Raw genomic sequence first — 26033 nt, 5'->3', positions numbered from 1 at the left:
CTCTCCTTCCCTCCCCTCCCCTCCCCTCCCCTCCCTTTCCTCTTCTCTCCCCTCTCCTCCTCTCCTCTGCACAGCCTCCACCCTAGGCTACCCATGGAACAGCCACCCAATTGTTTCTCTGCTATTCTGTCCTCTTCAAACCATTCTGTATGCTATGACCACAGTTTTTTCAAGTCATGTTTTCCCTCTGTTACCCCTGAAGCACTCTGATGGCTCCTATACCTTGGTATACCAGCCAGGATTTTTGTATTTCCCTTGTCTCCCATCTATCAGTTCCTTTGTTTGGTAACTGAAGAGGGCAAGCCTTTGTTTACCTTTGTGCTCTTCTTAGAACTGTTTTTGTCTGTTGTGTAAGGGCTTTTTTTTTTTTTTTGAAGTCACAGCTTAAACATCATCTGTTCAAAAAGCCGTCCCTCCCATGTCCTGTCTGAAGCTTTGCCCCTCTTTCCTCAGAGTAACAAACGTAGCCTTACCGTGTATAAGGCAGCCCTGTGAGGAGCAGGCACTGCTTCTCTCAGTCTCTACTATGACACAAGACCCTGGCCTGTGTGGTTCTCAGTGTCGGAGCCACAAAACGGATCAAATGAACCAACTTACAGCTTGCTCTGCTGCGACGCACAATTGGCTTCTCTTGGGAAAAATCAGAGGCTCAAGAGGTTGCCAGTTAGTGAAGACAACAGAGGAGCCAGTGGACCATCTAAAGGAGACTGGAGTTCTATTGCTACTCAAACCAATCCACGTTTCTGATGCATTTCCTGTAAGAAATAAATGTAAATTATTTGTAAGGTATTCTATGTTTATTTTTATGGCTCACTAGGCTATCAGTAAGATATACCCTTTAATGTGTGAGTCTTTAGTTCTTTGTGGGATAAATCTTGTTTGAATCTCACTATGAAATACCTCTCTAGGCCTCTTTCCCCCCTAATATCCAGGTTTGCTCAACTTAGGCCTTCCAATGTGAGCTAAAGCCAAAGTGAGCACTGGCCAGAGCAAGTCCAGGACTCTAGCCCCTCCTCTACGTTCAAAGTGACCTAAAATGTCTAGTTTTTTGTCTAGAGAAAAGGAAAAATGAAGAGGTTAATTGGATTTTGAAAGGGGAACATTAAAAACATCACCAACAACAGAACTCTTCACCGTAGTGTAACTTGGATGTTTTTCTGCTCTCCCTCCGCCTCAGCCCAAAACAATAAAACAAGCAGAAGCTCTCCCAGGCGTTAACACAGAACAGTGGGTTGCTGGAAAAACAAACAAAGCCTCACAGTCGGGATGCAGTGAGAAAGGCTAGGTAGCAGAGAGATGCTCAGAGAGATGCTCAAGTGTCCTTGTTGATACAGGGGACACTGCAGGATTCTTTTAATCCCAAATGCGAAGGATTAGGGAAAAGCACATAGAAGTATTTGTGTTTGCAAACTAAAACCTAACATCTCAAAGGTCACCACATAGAGCTGAGGGTTCTTTTTTGTTGTTGTTTTTAAACACTGAAAAATGAAATCAATAATTTCTAGGGTTTTTGGGAATACTTCATGGCTAATGTATGTCACAGGACAAGGGTGGGTGGGGCCTGGCTTGCTCTGAAGAATTGAAGATGGGAGGCCCAGGAGCCTGGAACCTCTGAGTGTAACACACAGCCTGAAAAACACCAAGCCAAAAGAAGTTATTTAAATTATTTACTGAAGTAATTCCCTTTATGAGAGCATAGCACACTGTGGCTAGCCAGTGGCCATAAAGCTGATTTACAGCTTTAGAGTTTGCATAGAAAGTCTAAGGATTGACTTTTTTCTTTTCTTTGATGTTCTTAATATTCTTCTCTTTCCTTTCCTTTCCTTTTTCCCCTTCCCTTCCTCTTCCTCCCTCCTTCCCTCCCTTCCTTTTTTTTTCCTGTTTTTTTTTTTTTTTTTTTTTTTTTTTTTGAGACAGGGTTTCCCTGTGTGTATCCCTGCCTGTCCTGAAACTCACTCTGTAGACCTGGCTGGCCTTGAACTTACAGAGATCCTCCTGTCTCTGCTTCCCAAGTGCTGGGATTAAAGGCATGAGCCACCACCACCTGGCAAGGAATGACTGGTATGATGTCTACTCCTTATGATATTTTTAAATTTAAATTTTTAATTGTTTTGAGACTTTAACGTGTGGGTACTATGCTTACATAACTTCTACCCCCTCTCTTCCTTCTCCATTCTGTGTCCCACTGCACCCCTCTCAAATTCATGATCCCTTCTTCTTTACTCATTTTGCTACATCTATATGCACATAATCTATTGTCCAGTTAGTGTTGCTCGCATGTATGTGTGTTTAGGGCTGACTACTTGGGATTGAATAACCTATCTGGGGGCTTGTCCCCAGAGAGAACTGGCTCTTCCTCTCTCTGTAGCTTAATTGTCTGTAACTCTTCTTCTAGGGGTAGGGTCCTGTGAGATTTCCCTTATCTACGTTGGCATGTCAATGGCGCTGTCATTATGCAGGTCTTGCTTAGTCAACTGCATTGTTAAGCTCTCATGGGTGCCACTTCCCTATTATGTCTAGGAGATGCTATCTCACAGCAGGCTTCCTGGTCATCTGGCTCTCACAATCTTCCTGTTCTGTCTTCCATAAATTTTCCAGAGCCTTCAGTGTATGGGTTGTATGGCACAGCCATATCTGATGGGAACAGCAAAAGTCATAAAGCCAGCACAGCGGATTGACAACGATCCAGCAAAGCCGAGCCACATGGTGGCCACCGTGCCACCTGTGCTTTTCATCTCCACCTGTTGCAACCTGGGGAGACTTTTAATATTTGCACAATTTGGGGATAGTGGATTGGTGGAAAATTTCTTGTGACTCATTTATGCCTTGTCCTAGGAATGCTGCTTCTAAGCTTCCCCCGGACAGTCCTGAACATACTATTACCCCTGCTTTATAGAGATATCTTTATCTACTTGAAGGTCTTTCTTATGCCCTGGAGGTTGTGACAACACATAAAGAAGCCAGAGGTCTCTTTATGAGGCTATGTGATATTCTTGAAACAAGATACTCAAAACAAAGTAAACTCAAAACTGTCAAGAGAATTGACTGTTGGTGGGCTAGAGGAGTTGGCCACAGATCAGACTGCAAACCTCTTCCTACTATATACCAAGGTGGTTATGTGACATATACAGGAACAAAGTGAGATTAGCTACAGTTACTTCTGCGCTACCCAGAGACATATTGTTGGGCAAAGAATGATGGAGAAAGACAATAAAAGAATAAGATGTCAGGACTTCCCTTTCTTAGAAAAGTTAGCACATGCAGAGCCACTGTGGTGTCATATGGCCAAGGAACAACAGAATGCCAAGATTAAACATAAAGACAAATGCTATAATGTAAACATTGTATTATGTCAGAATTCAAATAATAACTGCAGCAAGTTTGGCCTGAGGATATTTTTGGGGCACTCTAACCATGAAGAGTTAATAGCACACTACTTGGGACATGGTAATATGCCCAGACTAGCTTGGAGACTTTGTTTTGGTCTAGTGTCCTCGTAGCCTGAGAACAGGCTGCCATATGCCTCTAGATTCTTAAAAACTGGGTCATGGGGTTAATGAGTAAGAATGATTATAAAAGATAACTCTTTATTAGTGATTACCAATGTTTATCAAAGATCAAGTCAAAACTTGAGGGAAGGGCTGGAGAGATGGTTCAGTGGTTAAGAGCACTGACAGCTCTTCCAAAGGTCCTGAGTTCAATTCCCAGCAACCACATGGTAGCTCACAACCATCTGTAGTGAGGTCTGGTGCCCTCTTCTGGCCTGCAGGCATACATGCAGACAGAATATTGTATACATAATAAATAAATAAATAAATGCAGACAGAATATTGTATACATAATAAATAAATAAATAAATATTTTAACAAAACGAAGGAAAATGATTGGCAGTGATAACTCTGCTCTGTCATAGTTTATTAATGATGAGTAACAGATGATCAAAAGGAAGCTAAACAATGTCCAAAACCAAAAGTGATGTGATCTCTGTTTTGGAATAACACGAATGTATCCCTGCTTACTAAATTCTGTATAAATTAAGAAGCACTCTGGCTGCCAGTCAGTCGGGGTGCAAGATTCTCCTGCCCATCATAGCCTGGCTCCCTTCCTCCCTCGTCCACTCCTTACATCCCCTGCTGGGACCTGCATCTTCACTAGGGATGTGCATCCTCCCTGTCCATCTCTCCTAAAATGAAACTAAGAAGTGTCCTGTGTTTGAATCCCCCTGCCACTGCTCTTACATCCATTTATCTTCAGACCCTGCCCTCATCTGGAGCTGGACTCCAGCAGTTGTATGTGCACCAATGGGAGTTGGACCCTGCCACCCATGGTCAGTTGTTACCTCTTAAGATTTAAAAAAATGTATCTAATTTATTTGGCAAATGTGAAAACATTACTTAGCTTCTGAATATGACTTATGGATTTCTGGAATTTTTTTTAGAAATTCTGAATATATATTTATGAATATACATTCCATATCTATTTACATATATACTGTATACACACCATAAATATATAATATATATGCTATATACATCCCATAACTATATACTATATACTATATACACACCATAAATATAATACATATATATACTACATACACACCATAAATATATAATATATAATATATAATATATACACACAACAGATATATAATATATATACTATATACATACCACAAACATATAATATATGTACTATATACACACCATAAATATATAGTAATATACTAATCACTTTTAAATAGTTTAAAATTTCTTTAAACTCAAATTAAAAACTAGAGACATGTTATTTCACAGGCCTTGAATCAAAGGTCTTTGGTGCTTACCATCCCCAAGGAGGTTTATAAGGAACTCCAGCTCTGCTAATGACGTCACATCCATCAGCATGCTGTCATTAGTCTGGCAAGAGTGAAGGGCCTCTTGCCAGGTCCTTTCTTCTTTCTGAAGTTTGTAGCAGTTACGATTGAAGGGTATCCAGTCAGGATCACAGTGAGTGGCGTGGTATGTCCAAGAGTCGTTTTCTTTATAAATTAGCACAGAGAACATCATTTGCACAATTGCTTCCAATATTATTTAACACCTTTTATGCAAATTGTCATTAGTATGCTTACTTTTAGTAAGTAAAACATAAAATTGATTCTTAGCACCCACAGGGTAACTTACAATCATCTGTAGCTCCTGTTCTAGAGGATATGGAGCCCTTTTCTGGGCTATACAAGCATTGGTCACATAGACAGTACACATGCATACATACAGCCAACACACATACACGAGAGAGAGAGAGACAGAGACAGAGAGAGACAGAGAGAGACAGAGGGAGAGAGAGAGAAAGAGAGAGAGAGAGAGAGAGAGAGAGAGAGAGAGAGAGAGAATGGAATTGGTTATGGACCATAATTTAAATGGTATTCTAAGGATTTTATATAGGAAAGGTAGGTAGTAGGTAGACAGAGCAGACTCTTATCCTCGGGTTAAAACAGACTAAAACTCTGTTTACTTCTTTTAGAACAAGGATGATGATGTTTCACTATTGTTCCCTCGAGGTCACTGTAGTATCCGTGCTGTCTGTCACACTGGATGTGAACTCTAGATTAGGTTCCCCAGGGTCACTTGTCAGGAAGCTTTAGACTTGAGAAGGTGGTGACGCACAGGTCAGGTTTCCACTCTGATTTGTGGAGGGAGGAGGGGTAGCTTGTCCCAGATTGGTGATTGCATTTGGAGGGTATTTTATTAATTGGTAGTGAGTGTCTCCCTTGGGAACCAGTTCAGTTAGGTATGATGCCATTACTTTTTGAGAAACAGTTCACTCTTTCAAAATTGCTTTTAGAGCTCTGACACCAATTAGAATCACAATCAGAGAATGTTGGAACATTTAGATATTGTCAGTGGTTATCAACCCAAACAAACAAACAATGCTATTCTAAACTTCACTCTCAATGTAAGAAAAACGTTCAAAGAGGAGTTTCTAAAATGGGGACAGTGGGAGGACCCCAGAGACTGAGTGAGATGGGTTAAGGGCTGGAAGACTGCTTGTCTAACGCACCAGCTAAGGGTTCAGTCTCCACTCTCCAACCGTAAAGAAGAAAACTTCTCTCTTGGTTCTCACCAGACTTCTTGCAGAAGAGCCAAGAAGAGCAGACAAGGTGCTATAGCGGCCCCTTCCCATCTAAGGAAATGAGAAACCATTGAGGAAAGCAGGAAGGAAATGGCCCTGTGTCGTGGTCCCTTTCATCGCTTCTGCACCCGCAAGCACCACAGCACAGACCCCTCTTACTTAGGGGAGGAAGACAGAATTAAGTGTTGTCTTCGATGTGAGACCCGGCGCTAGGCAGAGCCCTGCACCTCCAGCCAGAGAGCTAGAGACTGTGGGCTGAGCCTTGCCTTTGGCCAGGAAGTTTCCTGTACCCAATACCTGCCTTCCAATTTCGGGAGGCAAGGCAGGGGGGATCAGGACGCCACCTGCGAGAGAGCAGGGAGTGAATAGAGAGCATGGGGGTTTGAATTAGAGCACAGCCTCGTGGCCATAGGCATGACATAGGTCCTTTCCTGATGACTCTGCCCAGTTCCTTTTTCCTTTGACGTCTGCCAGTGAGTTAGTAAGTCAGTCAGTGGATGATGTACTCGGGTCTACCCTGGCTCCCGGGAAGGCTTGAGGGGACAGACTTCTCTCTCTCTCTCTAGATGCTCTCTTAGGTTTTTTGTTTGTTTATTTTTCTTTTCTTTTTCATTCATTCATTCATTCATTCATTCTTTTTTTTTTTGAACACACGCTAACTGGATTTAGGAAAAACATGGTTTGGGCTGCCCTCTAATACTGCAATAGTAGCATTGTATCAATACCAAGTTCTTAGCAAACTGGACCTAGGCACTATCTGGTGCTGACATACTGGATGTGAGAAAAACAAGTATCCAGGTTAGCATTTCTAGGAAGAAGGACACAAGCAAAGCCGGATTAGGGAAGACAGAATGACCAGACAGTCTTTTGATGGCCAGATCCTGCAGCACGACAATAAGTATTGTGAATTTTCAGGAAACCGTGCCTGCATCTACGACTTAAAAGAAGGTTCTAGAAGCAGACTGGCTAGAAATCAGTCTGGGAGAGCTCCCATAGAATTGAAAACAACAACTACTTCCTCCTCCTCCTCCTCTTCTTCCTCCTTCTCCTCTTCCTCCTCCTCCTCCTCCTCCTCCTCCTCCTCCTCCTCCTCCTCCTCCTCCTCCTCCTCCTCCTCCTCCTCTTCTTCTTCTTCTTCTTCTTCTTCTTCTTCTTCTTCTTCTTCTTCTTCTTCTTCTTTCTCCTCCTCCTCCTCCTTTTCCTCTTCCTCTTCTTTTTATTGTTATTGTTTTTGTTTTTCAGAGGGTTTCTCTGTGTAACATCCCTACTGTCCTGGAACTCTCTTTGTAGACCAGACTGGCCTCAAATTCACAGAGGTCCACCTGCCTCTGCCTCTGCCTGCTGTGATTAAAGGCACGCACCATCATCACCCAGGTAAAGCAGCTACTTTAAAGAGCTCATTAAACTTGAAAAATACATAAGGCAAATATTACTGAACTTAAAGGAATAGAGAAACCCAATACAGCAGTAACTGGGAAGTTGCCCCTCATATTTAGTAGCATATAGACTATCCACATGGTAAAGCCAACCAGGCAACTGTGGAGTCCAATTGCACCCCAGCCAAATGGCCCTATAGACATCTATAGAGCATCCCAACAGCTGCCAAGTCACGTTTACCCTCAGCAACATAAATTATTCTCCATGACAGACAATGTGCCTGGCCACAAGACAAGTCTCAACAAATGGATGGAAATTGAGATCACATCAATTGTTTTCCAGCACAATGCAATAAAAAAAAAAGTCAGAAACAAGAAAAGAGGAAACAAGCTATCACTGTGTGGATGCCATCCTCTCACACAGAGATCCTCCCCAACCCCACAAAAAAACTAGAAGAAATAGTTAACGAACTCAAAGTTGCAGGGTACAGCACATCAAGTTCAAGACTGTCCCTATATACTAACAGTGAATTATCTGATATAGAGCTATACCACTTATAAACTTAGAATTTATATCTTTTGTATAATATAGTCATTGTATATTATATAATTATAAATTTTATATATTATGTTATTATATATAATATAATTTGATATTTGTATATTTATAGTAACTACAAAAAGAATAAGAAAAAAATTTAACTAGAGTTGAAAAATCTCTGCAATGACATTTGTAAAGCATTAATGAAAAATATTAGAGAGAATGTAAAAAAATAGGAATATATTCATCGTGCGTGGATTGTAAGAATCAACACTGTTAAATGCTCACACTACCTAAAGTGGCTTGTATAATCAGTATAATTCCAATCAGAAAATCAAATGATGTTCTTCACAAAACTCAAAGGGTTGAGACTCAATTTTATCTGGAATCATAAATCCCTCAAGTAGTCAAAACCACGCTAGGCAAAGAGAATAAAATGGAAGGGGTTAGATTATTTGACTTTGGAACATGTTATGAAACTTTAGTATTCAAAAGAATACAGGATTGGCATAAAGACAGACACACTGACCAGTGGAACAGGATAGAGATCTGGGAAGTGAGCTTATGCATTGCAGCAAATGATCTTCAACAAAAGTCATAAAAACAGCTGGGTAGTGGTGCACGTCTTTAATACCAGGACTTTGGAGGCAGAGGCAGGTGGATCTCTGTGAGCTCAAGTCCAGCCTGGTCTACAAAAAAAAAAAAAAAAAAGTTCCAGGATAGCCAGGACTACACAGAGAAACCTTGTCTCGAAAAACAAAACGAAATAAACAGACAAAATTCTTACGAGTATAAGAACATGGACTGGAGAAAGAAAAGTCTTTTCAATAAATGGTGCTGATGTTCTCTGGACTCAGTACGTTCACACGGATATTCACACCCAGACACATGTGCACATACATCACATGCGTATGCCTTATACATACACTGGACACCATCAACACATACATAGTGCACACACTCATACATGCCTATTAATAAAAAACAGTGAGAATGACAGAATCGGATTTACATATATATCTAAGAGATTAGATTAGATTAGATTATAACTAGGTATTAGCTGAGTCTTACTTATAACCTGAGGTTTGCTCGTTATTTTAGTGGGGGAAGTGTGTTACCATATGAAACGTGAACTCTGGTGGGAACCCCAGAAGTGCTGTAGTGGAGGGCTGGAGTCAGGATGAACGGCCTTGCTTCTGAGGCACACCAGGTAACCAGAGTTTCAACAGTGCATTGGAACGTTCAAATGGCCAGAAGAGAGGCCTTTGAATGGTCCAACCGCAGAGAAAGGATCATATCTGAAGCAATGGGTACACTGATCATTGCACAACACACATAGGGCTCAAAGCACATCGTACTCCACAGTTATATGTGGTTAGTAAGTTAAAAAGTCAGCAACAGAAAGCCAGCCTAAGAAAAGGTACTACTAAGTTATTTCCCTTCATCGTTAAGTGCGAGGAATCCCAGAAATTAAACTTTAAAACTACGAAAGAAAGCAAACTCTGGCTTTCTCCTGTGGAACGATGAAGAGTGAAGGTCTTTTAAAAGAAAGGAAGAAAGAAGTGCTTGCCCGCCTCGTGCTGTGTTGTTGTAGCTCTGCGGAAATGCATTGGTTGCAGCCGTGGTGCTTCAGGATGGCAGGGATCGTTTACACGTTTTTAAAAAAGATTTATTTATTTTATGTATATGAGTCCCCTATCTGCATGTATGACTATATGCCAGAAGAGAGCATCAGATCCCACTATAGATGGTTGTGAACCTCCGGGTGGGTGCTGGGAATTGGACTCAGGACCTCTGGAAGAGCAGCCAGTGCTCTCCACCGCTGAGCCATCCCGCCAGCCATTTTTTAAAAGCCACCTCTTTCTTAACAACTAACATGTTTAAGATGCCATTTATACATTTTTATTTATATAACTGTAAACCCAATTTTGCTAAGTCCCAATTAGTGGCAAAAATAGAGAAATTCTAAGGCATGGAGTGGGCATGTGAACAACCGAAGAAGACGGAAGGAACACTCACCAGGTGTTTCGTGAGCAGTGTCGTTTAGGTGCCGCTTGCATATATAAGGCAAGGCAGACTCACAGTCCCTGCTCCTCCAGGCGGTTGAGGGAGGTTTCAGTGTTCCACAGCGATACTCAACAAATGGCCGATCACTTATCTCTGAAAATTAATAGCATGGAAATGTAGCTTCAGTACAGACGTTTGCCCTTAAAGATTGCCCTAAAGTTAGCCTTAACGCCCCAGTCCCTTAAAGTTGGCCCTTATGGTGCCTAGCTTAGCGCCCCCTATAGGACATTTGCTATGATTATCTGTGATTTCCAAGTTCAAGTCCAGGCATGACCATGAACTGATTGATTCTCCAAAGATAGCTAAAGAGACACTTCTGTTGTTTTAGAGTAGGGGACTATTTTGCAATTTGTTGCTATTTTGAAAACAGCAGTCTATCTCTGACCCCAGTTCTGCTGCAATGCTAGCTAAATAGATTATTTTCTGACTTCTGCCTTCTGCAAGTCAGTAAGGGTAAACCAATATTTATAAACTACCAGGTGTGGGGCATACACCTATATCCCAGCACTTGAGAGGTTAAGGCAAGAGAACCGAGAACTTCAGGCTTGCGTGGAGAGCATAGAACACCCTGACCCAAGGGAAAGATTATTAACCACTTGCAGAATGCTATGTTTAAGTCTGCAACATACCCCGGCACGTTGAAGGTAAATAAGATGCTGCGGGTACCTGGGCTCCAGTTCAGGTAGCTGAGCGCTGTGCCATCAGACCACTGCCAGCCAGCTTTTTCATCCAGCTGATTCAAACCAGTCCACACCTCCACTGCTTCCCTGCTCAGCTGCCCTGAAAAGAAAACCATGGCATTTGTACAGAAAGAACAGACAGAACATAGTGAAAGTCAAACCCAGCACTCTGCTGCTTTCTTGAATTGCTATTTCTTTGGGTCATAAAGCCATAGGTAATGCCATACTACAACAAAACCAGGTGTTATGACCCTCATGCTGGGGCTTCAGTGTGACAAAGCAGCCACACGGAAGCTTCTGACAGCAAGGAGCAATGGCCAGCTCTGGTCTGTGCGAGGCTCTCCCATGTCCCCCAGCTCACACGCTTCCAGCTTTGGATGGTGGAGGTGGAGATGTCCAGGGCTGCCCCCAGGGAGTGGATGGAAGCAAGTGCACTCACACACTTAGGTGAGCTGAAGCCCAGCTGAGCTGCTGGGCGCTGTCTGAAGAGAAGCATCATAGTGTAAGAGCCCAGTGTTCTGGAGGCCTTAGCAGCGGGGACCCAGGCCAGGGCTCGGCATACTTAGGAAGAGGGTTTTGCAGTTCTGTGGTCCCTGCTTCTAACCATGGTCCTGCAGTAACTCACCGGGTAATCTGACCATGTCTGTGCAATGGATACTGTAAATAAACATTGGCTGACATGCTTGCACAGAAAAAGGTGCCTGGAGAAGTTGTATAATTATAGTTTTCTTTTAGTGCGCCTAAGTTGAAGACCATTTTGCTAGTATGAACACGTACTACACTGTACAATAAAATTGGGGTGGGGGGAACAGCCATGTCAATGACTTTTAGTGAAAATGGTTAATTGTGACTGTCTTAGATATTGCCATTTTGACATTTCTTCTTTCAAAAAGAGTACCATTTTCTTCCGTTCATGTGCTCCAGAATAACTCGCTTCTTTTCCTCCTCCTCCTTTTCTCTCTTTATCTCTATCTGTGTGTCTGTCTCTTTGTCCCTCTGTCTTTGTTTCTGTCTGTATCTTTCTGTTTGTCTTTCTCTGTGTTCTTATCTCCTGTCTCTGTGTGTTTCTCTCTGTGTGTCTCTTTCTCTCTCTCTCAATGCAGGGACCTAGCCAGAGATTCTAGGCAGGTCCTACAGAGAGTGACTGTCTGGGCTTCCCTCCTTTCTGTAGTTTCAGAACTGTTATTAAGCTCCTCAGTTTGGACCATAGGGTAGGATCACCAGGATAAGGACTCAGTGTGTTCATATAAATCTGCTACTTCCTCAACAACTGGACATTTCAATATCAGAGTGGAAGCCTAAGGAAGCCAGACACTGGGGAAAAAAACACATAGAAGGTGCTTTATCACTAAATAGAACATATTGCACATGAACATGTCCAAGTTTTTGTAGTATTATACTCAGTCTCTTCTTGATGTCCATCTGCTTCCCGCTTTAGTAGTACTGTTGGATTAAATCAGTTAGCCTTCCTATGAAGATGAGGGGTGGATTGGGGCACTTCCCTGACAAGACAGGGAGAGATTTCCATATTCTACACCCAGGCAAAGTGCTAAGTGGTATTTTCAATAACCTAATTCAAATATTAAACTATTTTTGGAATTACTCCGTACATGCCCCAAACTGTGCAATTTTGTTTACTAAAATGCATGAAAACATCATGAAGTTTGCAATTCATTCACACACAAAAAACAAACAAAACAAATAAAACAAACAAACAAAAAACCCTACCAGTCTATTCACTTTTGTAACAGAATTTACCCTTAACACATAAATACAAACTGGGAATGAAATTCCTTTGACTGTTTCTTGTCATTTGTGACAGCCTACATAATTCTCTGTCTCACAATCCATTCACCAGTGACGAGCATCCCTCAAAATCCTTTGGTTGGGACAGTTTCTGTCTTTATGAATAGACTTCTATTTCCCCAAACAATCCCCGAAGCCTAATTATAGACTTGGAATGTTTAAATAAAATCCAGTGACAGATCTTATTTTTTAAAATTGCTATTCAGGCTTGATGAATAGGTACCAAATTCTCCCCTGAGAGACTGTGGCAGTTGAGACAGATAACACCCGTAATTCATAAATGGCGTGCAAGCTTTCGCATAAGACCCGTTGCACATTAGCAATGATTTTGGAAATTGGTATTTTACTCCAATAAGATTCACTCAAATTAGTTTGGATGATAACTCCCCACTGCCGAGCTGTTGCAGGGAAGGGAGCGTGCATCCATTTATCATAGGCCTTCTGGGAGGACTCTCTGACTTTGCAGTGCTGTAAGTCTGCTTCTTCCGTCCAGTGAATCTCATTCCATAAACACAGAAAACAGGAACTGGGACCCTGCGTGAAGGTTTATGTGGGAATGGCTGGCACAGCAACAAACAAATGTCAAAACAATTTTATCTGCCTCTTCCAATGGCAGATTAATATGTTACTACAAAGCTACACTACAATGCAACAAATTGTTTCTGTGTAACAAAACGGAGTAACAAGATGTAGGGCTGGAAGGATGGCTCAGGGGTAAGAGTTCTCACTCTGCAAGCATGAGTGCCCAAGTTCAAATTCCAAACACCCTCATTGAAAAGCTGGATGTCACCGGAATGCCTGTAACCTCAACATTAGGGGGAAATACAGGAAGACTCCAGGAGCTCACTGGCCTAGCTAGCCTAGCCGAACCTGTGAATAAAGCAGGGAGTAATACAGAAAAACTTCTGACGTTTTGTTCCACTCTCCAACTGTGTGTGTGCTGGAACACACGCATCTGCATACTCTTAAACACAAGCCACACATGTAGCACACACACGCACGCACACACGCACACACGCACACACACACACACACAACGCAGAACTATATATTCACCTTTATAGACATGAACACACGCAGGTAAGCTGAATAAACAGATTATAAAATGGTGTGCATAGCTGTCAATTGGTGAACCCACACCATTTGTTATGCATGCCAGACACTTTCCTAAGTCTTCCCCTGCATTATAAGATGCAATGCACAATACCGAGAAGCTAATATCATTATTTCCACTCAATAGAGGGGAAAACTGACATGCCAAGAGGCTAAATTACTTCTTGAGCAGCCCTGCCAGTAGGTGGTCGTGGGAGAATTCAAACACAGATATCTGTCTCTCTCTTTGCATCTAAGTACTGCATAACAGCGCCTTGGGTTTTATACAGTACCAATCTCTATGGATATCACTGGTTAGGTTTTATTCGTTTATTGTGGTAACCAACTTGACACAAGGTAGAGTCATCTGGAAAGAGGGACTCTCAACTGAGAAAATTTTTCCATCAGGGTGGCCTGTAGGTAAGATGGTGGGGCATTGTCTTGATTAATGATTGATGTGGGAGGACACAGCCCACTGTTGCTGGTGCTAGCCCTGGGCAGCTGGTCCTCCGTGGTACATGAAGGCAGGCTAAGCAGAACCAGTAAGCAGGATTCCTCCACTGCCTGTGCTAGTGCCTGTCTTGAGTTCCTGCCCTGACATCCTTCAGCTATGACTATTATCTGGAAGTGTATAAAGAAATAAACCAATAAACCTTTCTTTTCCCAAGTGGCTCTTGGTCAATGTGTTCATTACAGCACTAGGAGCAAACTAGAACGTATTCAGAACACATGTATTTACTTGATTTTGCAAGACAAGGTTAATGCTGAATTGTAGAAGTATGGCGGATGTGGGTTATTTTTTCCATTTGCTTTTCTTTCTATATGGTTGAATTTCAAATTCTAAAATTACAGATGAAGTAAAATTGGAGAAAAAATTATGTCAGAAACTCAATACAATTAACTAGTTTGATAGTTCTTAATGTTTCCAAATTAATTGTCAAATTAAAAGATTATTAATAGTGTGTGGAGGTACAGGGATGCAATGGTGAGTGTGTGCAGGCTAAGGGCAGCTCTCAGGAACTGGTTCTCTCCGGCCTCACTGTGGGACCTGAGGGTTGAACTGATGTCATCTCAGGAACTGGTTTTCTCCGGCTGAGGATTGAACTGATGTCATCAGGTTTGTGCACAAGCACCTCTACCCATTGGGCTACCTTGTCTGGTCCCAAATCACCTTAAAGGCACACAAATGAATTTGATCTAAAAAGAGGAAGAGGAGGGTTGGATGACAGAGGAAGCATAAGTCCTGGCTCATTGTCACAATTCTGCTTGAGGCAGGGTAGAGAGATATGAAATATTATTGGCACATGAAAGGGAAGCAAGAAAAAAAAAATAGACCTTTCATCCCCGGTCTGGCTTACCTGTCCTGCTGATGCATTCAGGAAACTTTAGGGGTCACTGGCCACCGATAGGGTCAATATTGCTTACAGAGACAATATATGATTTTCCTAAAGTTATCTTGGCCAAGATAAGAAACATATTGTGCTTATGTTAGCCTAAATTATTATAACTTCGAGTTTTTCACATTCCTCTCCCACTCCAAAATCTAAGCAATACCCTTCATCCATTACCTGATAACTTTGTTTAGAAGAAAATTCTTTCATTTTTAACATTGGTTTGGTGTGAGAGGTCCATTAAGCCACTGCCACGTGGTGATACTCAGATTAATAGAAATGGGTTAAATTAAGATGTAAGAGTTAGCCAATAAGAAGCTAGAGCTAATGGGCCAAGCAGTATTTCAATTAGTATAGTTTCTGTGTGGCTATTTTGGTTCTGGGTGGCCGGGATGAACAAGCGGTGCCCTCCTTCAACATTAGTTTAAACTACGTCTCTGAGAAATGCTAAAAGATGAGGGAGGAATGATTTCTGAGCAACCTTTAGAGATGTAACTTGAGGCCACCAAAATTCTACAACTGTCATTCTAAAAACACCTAGACAGACTCTTGAGAAGCTGATACCCATGTTAGGGTCTGCCTCATTCTTTCCTGAGCACTTCTCTAGTAACTTCTGTGTTTAAGATCATGTTAAAAATGTCATTTAATAAATCTCTAACTCTGCTTCATGTTGGTATACTCTTAATTTTTTTTTCACCCACCGAGCAACAAGCTTTGTTCGTCAATAGAGGTTTCTAATAGACAGGAAGCCCTTCAGGCTGATGTGGGGGATGGTGTGTATCTGTGCCTCTGCACTTATCAGTACTGACAACTTGGGGGCTTGTCTGGGACCCAGTGAAAATACTGTTGGCGCATTTCCCTAACGATTCCTTGACTGTTTTTCCTTGATAAACACAACTTGTATTTCATCTTGGTTTCTTTGTTTCTGTTTACTGGCTAAAGGTCCATGTGATGTTTAATAAAATAAGTGTTACTAGAAATGAAGATAAAAATCCCATGGCATTTTCCATATCCCATTCTTGGATCAGATAAAAATAACACATAGTTTATCTAGAAGGATATTTCCATAAAATCTGATTTACTGATGTCTCAAGTCATGCCTTAAAGATAGTAGTCTGAGACACTATACAAAAGCTGTCTCCCCAAACAGTACATTCCAGGACCCAAGGCATACTAGTAATGGCCACTTATATATTTTGTTTTGACCCTGTATCTTAAGGTCTATGTTGGAATGTCTTTTAATAATCTTTAGCTCTATAATATTGAGTGCCTATATGATTATTTTCTTTGTCAAAGCTGCAAATTTTAATTTTGTCTGAATGAAGGGCCCTAAAGGAAAGACAACAAATGTCATGGAAACAAAGTAAAACTGTTCCCCCCATTCTCATCCCTGCTGGTACTTTGAAATATTATAGTTTTATACTGTTAGTTAGCATGCGGGTGTTTCTTTTTATTTTCCCACGAATATTAAAGTTTTGGTATTTACCAAAGGTTTGGTGATGGGCCTGCCCACCATGAATGATGGATACACTATTAACAAATAGACTATTTAATTATTTACCAATGGAATCGAATGTCTAAGTTCTACAGACGACAAGAATTGGTTCTTAACTTTAGGAGCTCCTCTGACCCACTTGCAAGAGGTTGTAGCTCACCTAGGTCACACACTATAGCTTCAAATTCTCTTCCCCAAGGGGAAAACTAAGACATGAGTAGGTGCCAAAGAGAATGACATAGCGTTTATATGAAAATCCAGAACTGTGGTGGTGCTCACCTTTAATAGCAGCAGCACCAGGGGCAGTGGATCTCTGAGTTCAAGGTCAACCTAGTCTGCAGAGTGAGTCCCTGGACAGCCAGGACTATGCAGAGAAACTGTGTCTCAAAATCAAATTAATAAATAAATAAATAAATAAATAAAATTCAGGATCAGAATGGGGGTGAGATGGCTTTAGTGAGTAAAAGGTCACTTGCCACTAAGCCTGACAACCTGAGTTTGATCCCCAGAACCCACCCCTTGGAAGCAGAGAATTGACTCCTGTAAGATTGTCCTCTGACATGTGCCTGTGTGCACATAGAAACACACACACTGAATAAATTGCTTTAAAAATTCAGAATTAGAATTTGGGCTCTATTAAAAAGAGAAAAACATTTTTGAGGATATATATATATATATATATATATACATACACATATATATATGTATATATATACATATATATATACATACATACATACACATACATATTTTGCATCCGAGGATAGAATTGTTCACAATAGCCATTTTATTGCATCAACTTCAATACGCATCATTCCCATACTTACTCCATATGAAGTTTTCCTCGTCTTCATCTGTAATACTTAATAAAGAGCCTCCTTGCATCTGACATGAAGAATGTGCCTCATTCCACGAGAGAGATGAAAGCAGGTTGAACTGGTAGCAAACGCGTGAATTGAAGTCCTTGTGCCACACGGCGTCACAGAATACCGCTGTGGAGGCTGAAAACAAAGTTCATTAGAAACTCAACAGTGTTCTATGTGCTGTTAGTGATATCAAGTATTTCTAAGATGAGTTTAAATAATATGACTCCAGATCACAACCTCTAAAACTTCAATGCCTTGACTAGGTCTTTATATGAGATATGCATCGCTGTTCTACTGATAGTTTATGGTTAAACTCTTTCAAATTTTACTTAAGGTAACCCAAGAAATGACCAGTAAAGAATCTCTGATACCTTCAAGGAATAAGAGAAACTAGTTTTTTAAAAAATATTTATTTATTTACTTATTATGTATACAATATTCTGTCTGCATGTATGCCTGCAGGTCAGAAGAGGGCACCAGACCTCATTACAGATGGTTGTGAGCCACCATGTGGTTGCCGGGAATTGAACTCAGGACCTTTGGAAGAGCAGGCAATGCTCTTAACCACTGAGCCATCTCTCCAGCCCAAGAGAAACTAGTTTTGAAAGAAAGAAATGGAACTGAAGTATTTGTGAAAATAATATGTTGATTCTTTAATAAGCAAGTGTTAGAAGTGCATGTTAAACATGGGAATTAAATATTAATTTGGGATAACCCTTAATGCTGCTCAAGAAACCTTTCTCCTCTAATACCAAATTGCCAAAATGGAGTGAAAGTGGTAAGCAGATACACATGTGAAAAATAAACACATTTCCATCAGGTATATATAGGGATGATGATACTAATTCTAAGTAGTTCTTTCAGAGAAGAGGAATAGAAGCAAAATTCATCTGTAAGACACTAGTCAAAGATTTCATAGTTTAAAAGTAAATTCGACAGAGTATGAAGTGTGGATCTGAAATGTGAATTTTATTGAAATGACAGAAAACAAAGGCTTATTTGGGTGCTTTTGCTAAAATTCTAAACCAAGCCCCAAGGTTAACTAATTCTAGAACTCAAACTCAGTTCATAATGCCTATTCTGGGAGTACATCACGTTACTACCACAGTGAAGACCCGAAGAGTCTTGTGGTTAGGAAACCTGCTTAATAGTAACTCAATATACTTCAAACTTACCTGACAATGAAATCTTTCTGTGTGTTATTTTTTCCCTAAAATAGTTTGATAATTCTCTTGAGGAACTTGGAAGGTTTAATTTCATGTCTAGTTACTGCACACATTGCCAGAACCAAATTAGGTAATTGGAAGTTAGTAAATTATTATACATCCAAAGATGTCTACAGTATTTCCCGGCTGATACATGTACTTATAAAAGGGTTCAGTACTAGAGAAGATAGAAAACAAGGTCATCACCAAAGAGCATTCAAGGGAGGGAGAGGAGAGAAGGAAATTTTTAGAAATCACTTTGCTGGGGTGGATAGAATGTCCTCATTGAGATGAAATCCTTTATCATTGAGATGGGATTCTTCACCATTGCCTTTAGGTAGAAAGAAGGTAGGCCTTCCCTGAGATGGACAGCACACTAGCTTTAGACTTTTGATTAGCCATGTTCATCTGGTGTGACTGCTGAAACCATGAAAGTTGACTGACAGCTTTCTTTCTTTCTTTCTTTCTTTCTTTCTTTCTTTCTTTCTTTCTTTCTTCCTTCCTTCCTTCCCTCCCTCCCTCCCTCCCTCCTTCCCTCCCTCCTTCCTTCCTTTCTTTCCTTCTTTTTGGTTTTTCAAGACAGAGTTTCTCTGTAGCTTTGGAGCCTGTCCTGGAACTAGCTCTTGTAGACCAGATTGGCCTCGAACTCATGGAGATCCATCTGCCTCTGCCTCCTGAGCTCTGGGGTTAAAGGCATTTGCCACCATGAAAGTTGATTGACAACTATCAAGTGAGATGTGTAGAGTAACACAGCCCATACAGAGAAGCAGGCAACTGCTGGGAAATAATCCCTTTGTAGACAGTAAAGATTTGTCATTGTGATCAGCTTAATAAACAAGCTGACTGGCCAATATATGAACAGAATAAGGTTAGGCAGATGAACCAAACCAAGAATGCTGGGAAGGAGAAGGGCAGAGTCAAAGGGTTGCCAGCCAGATGCAAAATGAGTTGGATACATAAAATGGGATAGAGAAAAAGCCATGTGGCAAAATGTAGATTAATAGAAATGAACTAATTTAAGTTGTAAGAGCTAATTAGTGATAAGCCTAAGCTATTGGCCAAGCATTTATAATTAATATTAAGTCTCTGTTGATTATTTCGGAACTGGCAGGCAGAATAGAAACTTTTGCCTACAGACATCACCTGGGGCTACCTGCATAGAACCATGAGTTCTAACATTTTAGTTAAACAAATGTGAATGGCAAATGAGTTGACTTGTTGGGAGAGGTATGGATGTCTGCTGCAAGTGTTGACTGAAGTTTCTCTCTTATATAACATTAGAAATCATCACAGATAGTCTACACCCAAGTAAAATCTAACTTACCCCATTCTACCACTTGCAAAGCCCTCATTGCAACTATTTAATATGTATAATTTGACAAGGTTCAGAAAAGAGGTCATATTGAAAGAGCAAGACCAACTCTTGACAAACACAGAACCCAGATCATTTGCAGTGACACGTTTTTATGTCACACACACACAACTGTGATCTGTATTATAAATATAGACTTACTGTCAGGTCTTCCTTCATATCATGAGTGAGAGGCAGCTGCTTTGTCCCCAGGATTAACCTCTGCCAATTTGTCATCCTAAAGTAGTTACAGGCCACTCAGATATGCCTTCCTTAGGAAGGGCTTTGAATTTTTTTCCTTAAAGACAGTGTTTCCTAGTGCTTGCTTCATGTAACATCTGCTTTACAAAGAAGAATAGGTTTTAATGTGTGATCCTGAGCCCCACATCAGGCCTGAGGCTGAGAACAGGGAATCAGCCTTTTTTAAAACAACATGCTACAAAATTCCTTGACATGCCAAATCCTATACACTTTTCTATCTTTCATGGTCTCAGTGGTCACACTAGGTGAATATGGCCAATCTAAGGTCTAAACCCAGTATATTGTCCATCTCAGAGAAGGCCTATCATTTTACCCAAAGGTAATGATAAAGGATTCAGTGAGGACCTCTCCACCCCAGCAAAGTGATTTCTAAACATTTCCCTTTATCTTCCTCCTTCCCTTTCCCCGTGCTTAAATGATGTTTGGTGATGACTTTGTTTTCTGTTGTCTTTAATATTAGACCCTTATATAAGTGCATGCACCAGGTAGAAAACATGGTAGATAACTTTAGATGTATGATGTCACAGCCATTGGATCAGTTTCTTCTCATTTTCTCCCATTACACACTCTGTTTCCTTGGACCTATGCTGTTCTTGCCATCCCTCCTATTGAGAATTTCTCCTTATGTATATAACAAGTTAATCTGTGAGTATTTGGGAGGTGGGTGGCAGGCCTACTGTGAGACAATAGTCTTGTACCTTATGAAGATTTGTCACTTGTATTGGTTTAATAAAATGCTGACTGGCCAGTAGCAAGGCAGGAAGTATAGGCAGGGTGACCAGAATAGGAGAATTCTGGGAGAGGACAGGCTTAGTCTGCAGTCGTTACCCAGATGCAGAGGATGCAAGATGAGAATGCCTCACTGATAAAAGGTACCAAGCCATGTGGCTAACACAGGTAAGAATTATGGGTTAATTTAACATGTAAGAGTTAGTTAATAAGAAGCCTGAGCTAATAGGCCAACCAGTTTATAATTAATATAGGCTTCTGTGTGTTTCTTTGGGATTGAATGACTGTGGGACCAGGTGGGACAGAAACCTCTGTCAACATAGGCTCCCCAAAAGAGTAAAGAGCCAAAAGATTCAGAGTAAAAAAAATACAGCATTACAACATTTTGGCATTCCAATTTGGGGCTAGAGTAAAGAAAATCCAACAACACTCACCTTCTGAAATGGTAAGCAATCCCTCAATTAAATGACTTCTTTTCTAAGTTTCCAGGGTCATGGTATCTCTTTGCAGCAATAAAACAGTAACTAAGACAAGGGTCTAGCCCACTGTCGGCAGTACCACCCCCTGGGAACTCACTGGATTGCACAAAATAAAAATTCTTTTTATATTCTATTTATAATATTCTTAGAGGGCAAAGTATTTATAAATATTTCCTCCCATTTGCAGGAGATCTTTTGAGGTAAGGGTTCTGGGGATAGAACTTGGGACCTCTAACATGCTAGACAAGCATTAAACCATTCTTTTCAGTGTCTTGGTATGTTCTTTGAAGCATGTATTTTTGTTTTTTATTAATGAAGAAAGACATAACACATTTTTAGAGACTCTGGTGGGGTTGACAATTGCAGTTAGTTCCAGTGTATTCTGTTCTGTCATTCAAGTTACTGATAAAGCTATCAGCATTTTTTGTGTTCTTTTTTAAGATTTATTTATTCTATATACAGTGTTCTGCCTGCATGTGTTCCTGCAGGCCAGAAGAGGGCACCAGATCTCATTACAAATGGCTGTGAGCCACCATGTGGTTGCCGGGAATTGAACTCAGGAACTCTGGAAGAGCAGCTAGTGCTCTTCACTGCTGAGCCATCTCTCCAGCCCTGAGGAACAGCTCTTAACCTGTGGGTTACAACCCTTTGGGGAGGGGCCACCTAAGACCATCAGAAAACATAGATCTGTACATTACAGTTTATAACAGTAGCAAAACTACAGTTACGAAGTAGCAATGAAAATAATTTTATGGTTAAGGGTCACAAAACGAGGAACTGTGTTAAAGAATTACAGAATTAGGAAGGTTGAGAACCACTGTTTCAGAGGATAGAATTCCAAAAGTATCTCTACGTGTAATTGTCTGGCTGTGTAAGGCATACAGCCCAGAGAGAGCTGACATGGCCTAGACTCGCCTCTGAGCAAACCAGTGTGAGTCCTGTTTATTATGTTTATTCCTGACACTGTTTAACTACACTCTCAGGGCTAGTGTGTTTGGCCATGTATGTGTTAAGTTTAAATTTCGCTCCCTTAAAATCAACTTTTATTAAAGGCAGCCATCATCCCACACGTGGAAATTTTAAAAAATATTCCTTGTGAAATTAGATAAGATGCAGAAGTGTGAATCTTTATTTTGTTTCTCTCTGATCTGTCTATTTGTTGACTCACAGAAAGGACGGTCAGCGCACTCAAATTTCATTCCTTGACACATCATTTTGAGTTATGTTGGCCACCAGAAACCAAAAGTAATAAGGAAGGGAGGAAAACAGAGCTGTAATTTAACACCATATAAACATGCTCTGCTGCTGTGGAGAAGGTCGGAGGAGCAGGAATTGGGGGGGGGGAGGGGGCTGAGGAAGCTCTTGAGCTGTAGGAAGCCGAATAAAGAGTCTGGGGAGTGTCAAAGCCCTGAGCCCAAGAAAACCCATCTTCCAAGGGACAAAGCTGAAATTGGCTACAAGAGACCGTGAATGGTGACAAAATTCTCAGAAACTTAAGAAAACTGTGCTGGAGAATCTGTCAACTTGACACAAGTTTTGGTCATCTGGCAAGAGGGAACCTTAATTGAGAAAAATGCCTCCATTAGTGTGGCCTGCGGACAAGTCTGTGGGACGTTTTCTTGATTAATGATTGATGTGGGAGGGCCCTGCCCATTGTCAGTAGAGACATCCCTGGGCAGGGTCTCCTGGGTCGTATATAAAAGGAAACTGAGCAAGCTGTGAAGAACAGAGCAGTAAACAGCGTTGCTCTGTGGCCTCTGCTTTAGCTCCACCTCCAGGTTCCTGCCTTGACTTCTCTTCATGATGGACTGAGGTTGGGACTCTGAGCCAAAAAGGCCCTTTGGGCTCCAAGTTGCATTTTGGTTATGGTGCTTTATAGCAATGCCACAGAAAACAAACTAACATATGGTTAGTCTTCAGTCCCACGTGAAGAACGGAGCTTCATACACACTAAGGTCTTCACTTGGGATGCTTGGTTCCTGCTGTGATACCAGTTGTATCACATCCTGGTGTATAGGTACATAGAGACAGCCCCAAATAACTTGCATGCTGTGAACTCCCTGCTAAAGGGTTATGTGCATCAGAATCACCTGAGCATTTGTCAAAAGTGCAGCGATTTAGTGTCTTCCTGGAAGGGAGGCAGGCATGGAAAAAAGAGAAAGTGGGACATTCTCTGAGTCTTGGGAGCCAACGTGAAGGACACAGGAAACAAAAAAACATAAGGTACAACAGTTTCTCCAAGCTCAGAAACAATAGAAAATCTTCTAGCTAAATAAGAAATAATAATTAAGCAGCACCTGACAAACAAGAGGTCGGACATGACAGCTGAAACTTGAAACTTAGACTAAGAACTTGAGGAAAGGTTTGGAGGCTGCGGCAGAAGGATTGAAAAAGTGAGAAGTCAAGATGAGAGAGAGACAGAGCTCGTTGTTGATGACCAAGGGAGGGCAAAGGCGATGCGACAGGAAGATCATCAAGGGGCCGGCTGATGTCAGGACTTGACACTAGGCAAGACAAGCAGTCTAGATGTGGAGACATTGTAGAAGCTCCTAGGAGGCCGTAGACTGAAAGACGGGCCGGGGTTTATCTGCATTCTGGTTATTTGGAAGCATTCTGCTGGGGAGCTGGCACTGGCGAGATCACAGACTATTCTAATTTGATTCCAGTTAAATCATCTATATGCACCAAGCGTAATGAAGAAAGGCTAGTTAGCATCTTTTGAATGTCGAGCGGAGACAGGACTGTGAATTAGAATTGTCTCTTCAAGCCAAAAACAAAGCTCAAATCAAAATCTAGATGGATGGAATCAGAGCACTTGTTCAGACAGACATCAACCCATCAATCCCAGCGTCTGCTTTCACTACAGATACGCTTCCAATCATCCTTGATTCATTCACGACACAGGGAGACACATTTAGTCTTACTAGGATCAGGGCAGAATCCCCATTTCTCATCTTGTTCGTATCGGCTTGTAGTGGCACACCACAGCAGGTTTTCTTTCCGCCCTTCCCGGGTACACTCATGGTGCCACTGATGGTTGTACTGGAAGGGAAACACACAGGGCATCCCGTGGGCATTCCCTTTGATTGTATATAAATCTAGGAGAGAGAAAAAAAATCACAGTCAAATACAGCGTCGCTTTCTTCTTTGGGACGTGTCTTCTGTTAGTGTATTTTTATTGGTTGAAAAACCCCCTCTGGCAGGCACGTGTTAAAAGTTCTGTGAGCCTTGCGGCCTCACCAGATAGCATGTGCAGACACACCAGGCCTGCAGAAGCGGAGGCGAATGGTTTGCTCCTGTGTGTATCTAGCCATTTGTCTCCCACAGCTACGCCTCGCAGTAGCGTGCAAACTTGTGAATGAGTGAAAAGAAAAAGTGTAATGGAGTTTTTTCTCTTTTAAAGTATTCGCAGCCTCCCGACAGGAGGCCGATGCTGTAGAGCACAGCCCTCTAAGCAAAACAGCGGCCATCGTCATCAGATCTGCTGCTCAAGCGTCATCATGTCTGGGCCTGTGGACTGTTGTCATTCCCTGATAGAAGAAAGGGGGTAGGGAGGGTCACAGGACTCTCACTTGAGTATCTAGCTATGGTCATTTGTATACTAATGCATCCTAGCTGCAAGTGGCCAGAGAGATCCCCGAGGTACTAGGATGCATAGGCTGGGGAAGGCGAAAGAAAGAAGGATTCATCTATTCATCCTGGGGCTGCAGAGCTGCTTTGAGCCGGTGCTCCCAGACAGTGTCTGTCTCACGGATTCAAAGCATGAAATCCAGGGGCTCCAGAGAGCGAGTCTTGGAAATATTTATTATAGATTCTCAGCTGAAGGCTTGGGGGAGGGGGACACCTGTAAATTTAGCAGGAAGGGCTCCCAGGAAAGCAGGGACCACCCAGCTGACAGTCCGGGCCTTTTAAGGGACTTATGGAAGACACGGAGCTGAGGTCTGAGGAGGGAGATGAACCAATGGGCCCGGTTGCGTCCTCTGAGTCTGTCAGTCAGAAACCCGCAGCCTCACAGTGCTCCTTCAGAAGATGAAAGGGGGAACAGCAATCATCACTTTTCTGTCCTCCCAGGCCTCCAGCAAAGACATTCTCAGAACCCCAACCCACCTGACCAGTTTCTACTTTCTGTTCTCATCAAGATGGCCATGCACTTCTGCTGACTGCTTGCTCGGAATATTGCAAAACTCCACCATCGCTGGCCATAGCAGCAACCAACCGAACCATCCACAATTCAGCAGGTGATTTCCAAGGCAGGGGTTATCCACGCCATACTCTAGGAGGTCATCAGGTCTCACACAAGAGGGTCATCTATGGCGATTTCTACCGTCTCACAACTGGCAGGGGCTGGACTGAGTTCATGGCTCACGACCGGGTTTTTATAAGAATTAGAGGATTTCGGGACCCAGGCTTTTATCTCTTTCAGCCCCTTGTTTTCCTACTCAGAAGCATGGGCTACTGTGTGCATTGTCAGTAGGGATAGAGACCTAAAATGCTGACATAAAATAAGCATCAAGTTCTTCCTGAGAGTTATGGGGTTGCTAGCATGCTGATAAAACTCTTGCTCTATTGTAGTAAGTCCAGCA

The 26033-nt window shown here is 41.7% G+C and overlaps 1 protein-coding gene across 1 annotated transcript in view; it reads right to left on the bottom strand.

Annotated features, from left to right (window-relative positions):
• The window catches only part of Pla2r1 (phospholipase A2 receptor 1), a 122534-nt gene that overhangs the window by 73569 nt on the left and 22932 nt on the right, over nt 1-26033 (bottom strand). The window contains 6 exon segments of the mRNA XM_038335986.1: nt 598-755; nt 4826-5020; nt 10048-10188; nt 10762-10875; nt 17387-17560; nt 24375-24548. Of these exon segments, the coding sequence (XP_038191914.1) occupies nt 598-755; nt 4826-5020; nt 10048-10188; nt 10762-10875; nt 17387-17560; nt 24375-24548 (956 nt within the window).

The sequence above is a fragment of the Arvicola amphibius genome, chromosome 7 (genome assembly GCF_903992535.2).
Source record: "Arvicola amphibius chromosome 7, mArvAmp1.2, whole genome shotgun sequence".
Taxonomy (NCBI): domain Eukaryota; kingdom Metazoa; phylum Chordata; class Mammalia; order Rodentia; family Cricetidae; genus Arvicola; species Arvicola amphibius.
Note: the sequence above shows the minus strand (reverse complement) of the source record. Positions and strands in the feature narration are given on the sequence as shown.